This window comes from Trichoplax adhaerens, genomic scaffold, assembly GCF_000150275.1.
Source record: "Trichoplax adhaerens TRIADscaffold_13 genomic scaffold, whole genome shotgun sequence".
NCBI classification, from domain to species: domain Eukaryota; kingdom Metazoa; phylum Placozoa; class Uniplacotomia; order Trichoplacea; family Trichoplacidae; genus Trichoplax; species Trichoplax adhaerens.
The window spans coordinates 529,439-534,381 of NW_002060955.1; the positions used below are offsets into that span (position 1 = coordinate 529,439).

Below are 4,943 nucleotides of genomic sequence, written 5' to 3' on the forward strand. Positions count from 1 at the left end.
ATATATATAAATTTTAATTGCATAAATGAAATATAGACTTTTCATTATTCAAAGAATCAAAATACACTAGTCATTAATTGATAGCGATAAGTTCTAAATTTGACCTAGGATAGTATTATAGTCGATCCTTTACTATGTTGTCAAATCATCATTGTTTTTAGACCACATTTTTAAAATCATGAAGAATTAGATCTTACTTGAAGCTATCCAAGCCACCTCATAAATATTATTAGAAAATCTATTTTATTTACAAATACTGGATCGTAGTTACTCCACGATTTTGCATGATTAATAGGCTGTTCAAGATATAGCAGAAACCTCATTAGAAGACACTTTATTTATATTTTTTAAGAACTGCGAAGGAATCAGACTTGATTCAAAAACTGTCCAAGCTGCATTGCAATTAATTCCATTAAAAAATGTACTGTACTTTATTCTCACATGTCGATTCACAGTCATTTGTATTTAGAGAATTAGATTTATTATAAGGCTGTCCAAGATATAGCAAAGATTTAATTATAGATACTTTATCCGTATTATTTTAAGAATCCCGAAGAACTAGGCTATGTAAGCGTATAACACTCCTTGATATCCAAGTAAAAGAAAATTGACAACTTTACTGTCAAAACTCTTCAAATTTTAGTCTAATAATTAATAGAGATCATGGCAACATATAACTTTCACTCGTTATTGGCCAAACCATGAAATTTTTCGTAGATATTTATTGAAATTGATAGCTAGATATGGAAATAAAGATTAACTGTTATTTTCCCTGAAAATGAAGTCACTCTTATTTTCCATTCAAGCCATCAATTCTATCATTTCTCTAAATTTTCTGTTCTAATTTTTAATCTATAGGGAAGCCTGGGTCACGCTCGAAAATCCTATGGAAATTTCTACTGAAAATGCTGCTTTCTGGTGAACATGACAGCCAAATTATGTGGTTAGAGAAAAAGAAAGGCACCTTTAAATTTATCAACTCGAGTGCAGTCGCTTCCCTTTGGGGAAAACATAAAAACAAGCCCAACATGACCTATGAAACATTAAGTCGATCGATTCGCTTTTACTATAAAAGCCAAATACTACGCAAAGTTCCTAAGCAACGATTGGTATACCAATTTGTTAACATGGAGGCGGTCAAAGCTTTCATCGAGGAATTTTGCTTGAAAAGAATTTGATTCATGTCAAATACTTTTCTTCTTTACGAGACATTCCCGTCGAGTGTTCTCTTCATTTTAGGGTTTCTTTACCCTTTATTGCTTTTCAAGCCTTCAGTGAAGGCAACCGTTGCCAATTAAGTTGGCTCTACTTTGATGGCACTTTTCGTGTCTTTTGCTTCATGTCCTATCAAGGTCAAATTGATATTTAACCATCATTCAATGACCGATAGAATGGCGGAAGCATTTATCATTAGTGTAATTAATTCATGATCAGGTATCCCTAGTTTTGTTGTAATCACCTAAGGTAGAACTTGATCAAATCATGAAATAATACTATGCAGTTATTAGTGTAGTTATCCTTTCAAGGCTATGGTTGGTCTAATATTTTATTTAGATGTAGGTCTGACTAAAGTTAAGTCATTTACAACCATCATCTAACTTAGAATTTGGTTTATTCGTTTAATTATACGTATAAGACGATTAATGTAGTCGTTACCTAAAAATGAAATAGTAGAGGTAATCCTTCGTTCCGAAATAGACATCGATAATAAAAGTCTTTTATGCTTGTTATTTTACACCATTTTAAGTAACAAAATACGACATCAATGCCAATTCTTCTTTATTGTATTTATCAATGCAATAATATTTTACTTAAACTGTAATATTAAAATTGGTTTAGTTTACAACGTGAAATAATCTATCTATATGGCTTTAATATTACAATACAGTAAGCAAATAGCAACATAAGTAATTGCAATTTTTAAAGCTCATATTCTGACGGTTGATATTATAACCAAAACGTTACCACAATTTTTAGTTAAAGCATAATATTAAAATTGGCTTAGTTTAGAACGTGAAGTATTCTATCGATATGGTTTTAATGATACAATAAGCGAATAGCAACATAAGTAGATGCAATTTTTAACAGCTCATATTCTGACGGTTGATATTGTAGCCAAACTGCTATGACAATTTTCAGTTAAAGTGTAAAATTAATATCGGTTTAGACTACACGATAAAATTTCGATTGCAGGATTTAAGGTAATGCTTGTGTCTGTATAATATTAAAAACTTTGATAGTCAATGCAGCATAAGCTAAATTTTAAATATTATTGTCACCATTACTAAGACATATTACTTCAAGTTGGATATTGAAATGGCTATGGCAGAAGTAAAATTTCTTTCTTTTTGGTCTTGATCTCGAGAATAACGAATAAAAAACATTGAAATATTAAAATGATGATATTTATTATCATTTAGCCAAAGTGCTCTAATAATATGATGGATTCGCTATAAAGTGAAGTGTTTAGCTTTTCAATTTGATTTTCTAGCAAACAGATTAGAGTTAAGAGTCAAATTGAAAATCGTCAATCACAACTGCCATGAGTTTTCAGTTCGATATTTTACTGAAAACTAAGCAATCTCTACTTCAGTAGCTGATTCTGATAGAAATTTTATCTGAAATCATTAACTCTTCGATAGACTGCAACTTTAAGGATTGTATTCCTATATCAATCAAGTTCTACTATTCAGTAACTGTAATTTATTCATGTATAGGAAATACTCTAAGCAGTATTAAAATATATTTTTACTAGAGTTAATGACTGCAAAGTGTTCAATTCACTGGCTGTGTTCATTTTCTCCAACATTCCATATGGTGTTCAGCCATCTATTTGTGTAAAGCATTAAAGTCTAGGCGAAAGCAACATTCAATCTAGCAGAAATCACTGTTCTTCGTTTTTTAACGAGTTATATTTAAATGTTCCTTATCATTCGATTTTATGATGGAACTTTGTTAACAGATATCTCAACATGAACATAAGTCAATTTTGCGCTCTGCAACTCTTGTAATATTCAATTAAAACCAAAAATATCTTACTGAACTGATTAAAAGGAGAAAAATTTATTTATCGACATCGTTTCTGGACTAATAATCAGAGTCAAATCTGTTCTTAATGAAGATAAATTAATTTTGCGCTCCTTTACCCTGCTATGTTCAGTCATTAATCTAGCGTTGAAATATTTCAAACATTTCAGAAATAATGTTACCCTTAAATTTATGATATCTTGCAGAAATGATTAAAATAAGAAAATTTTCTTGCTAATATCCTTTTCTATAATGGTAATTAGAATTACTCTGTACAAATCCGTTACATAATTGTCTAATCGTTAGTCATTCGTATTTCTAGCATCCTCAGCATCTTAATAGCAATATTGAGCCTAAACTGTAGATGTCTTATAGAAATGATTTAAAGAGAGAAAAACTGATTCATCTGCATCATTTTTCGAGCTTGTGGTTAGAGTTAATCTGTTCTAAAGAAGAGAAGATAATTCCGTACTCCTCTACCCTTACAATATTTAATTTCTGTAAACTAAAGATATCTTGCTAAAACGATTTAAAAAGAGAAAAGATTCAAGAAAATAAATCAATCCCACGTTTTTCTACTCTGTCGCTGTTAAAGACTAGTCTACCAGCCTGCAACATTGCAAACCCTACCCATAAACTTAGGATTCGTATTTTGCAGAAATAACTTTTAATCAGGGAAATCTGCTAATCCCAATTTTTGCCATTAACGGGTACAAATCCATTTCATATGGATTTCTTTACCCTTATAAACGTTAGTCTCTAGTCTTTTGGTATCCTCAGTAATCAATGGCAAATTATTCTTTAACGGTACATCTCGTACAAAAATGGCTTTAAACAGGAAAAAATTACTTGTCCGAAATCCCTAATGTAAAAGTATAGATTCGTTTTATCCTGCTTTATTTTTGCAATCTACAAGCACTAATCTTTCTAGTATTCTCAGCATCTCTAATGGCAATACTATCCTTGAATTGTAGGTATCTTACAAAAATGAGTTTAAACAAGAAAAAAAATGGATGGTCCAAAATTATTTGCATTAAAGGGTTCAAATCCATTTAATCTTTTTCTACTCTTGTAATCGTTAGTCATTAGTTCTTTTAGCATCTTTAGTATGTCAATAGCGGCATTACCTCTCAACTTTAGGTATCTTATAGAAATGACTTAATCATGCGATCATGCCTTGCTTATTTACTTATACTAAAACCAGCAACTTTCATTAACAGCAAGGAGAAACTGTTGCATACAGCTGCAATTTAATCATGCTGCTTGCCAGTTTAAATTGGTCAGTAGCTTGTGTCTACTGGCATTACATCAGTATTAATAACGCTTACAGAAATTAGGTTGATTGACTTATGATAATTTATAATTTGGTAGAACGAAGAAAGAAAGTTCTATCAAGATTACTGATTCTACTGTACAGCCTAATAAGGGATCCAGGAGAAAAATTATAGTAATGTTGTTAGCGCCTAAATATTGCATGATAATCACCAATTCGTTAAGACAGCAAAGAATCGATTAGGCTGATGAGCGCTAGGTAGTGGTTTTAAAATATTGCAGATCTTCACTAGATCAATTAGCATCTTCTGATAGTGATAAAAATGATTCTGCAATTCGAGCTATGTCCCACTTTTACCACACCTTGGAGGAGGTACTTTAATTAATTGGGAATTCAATTATTTAGTAGTCAGTAATTAATTCATGTAAGCATCCTTTTGGGTGATTTAATAATACTTCGATGGATATTTATGCAGCATAAGCAAAAAATTTAGATTGCCAGCGATATGGAAAGAAATAAGTGATATTATCTGCCTTTATTAAATTAAAGATTGCTAATTTTATGATACTGGCAAATGTCGAAGACTAGAATAAATTGACAGGAGAGGAGATTGATTTTTTTAGTTATTGCTATTTAATAGAAA

General features: G+C 30.8%; 1 protein-coding gene across 1 annotated transcript; it reads left to right on the top strand.

Annotated features, from left to right (window-relative positions):
- Nucleotides 1-884: 884 nt before the first annotated feature.
- Nucleotides 885-1,121, top strand: TRIADDRAFT_17503 (uncharacterized protein; the record flags this gene model as incomplete). Its single annotated transcript, XM_002115968.1, has 1 exon — nucleotides 885-1,121. A coding segment is annotated over one exon (237 nt), but the record flags the coding sequence as incomplete, so codon positions are not given.
- Between the last annotated feature and the right edge of the window lie 3,822 nt (nucleotides 1,122-4,943).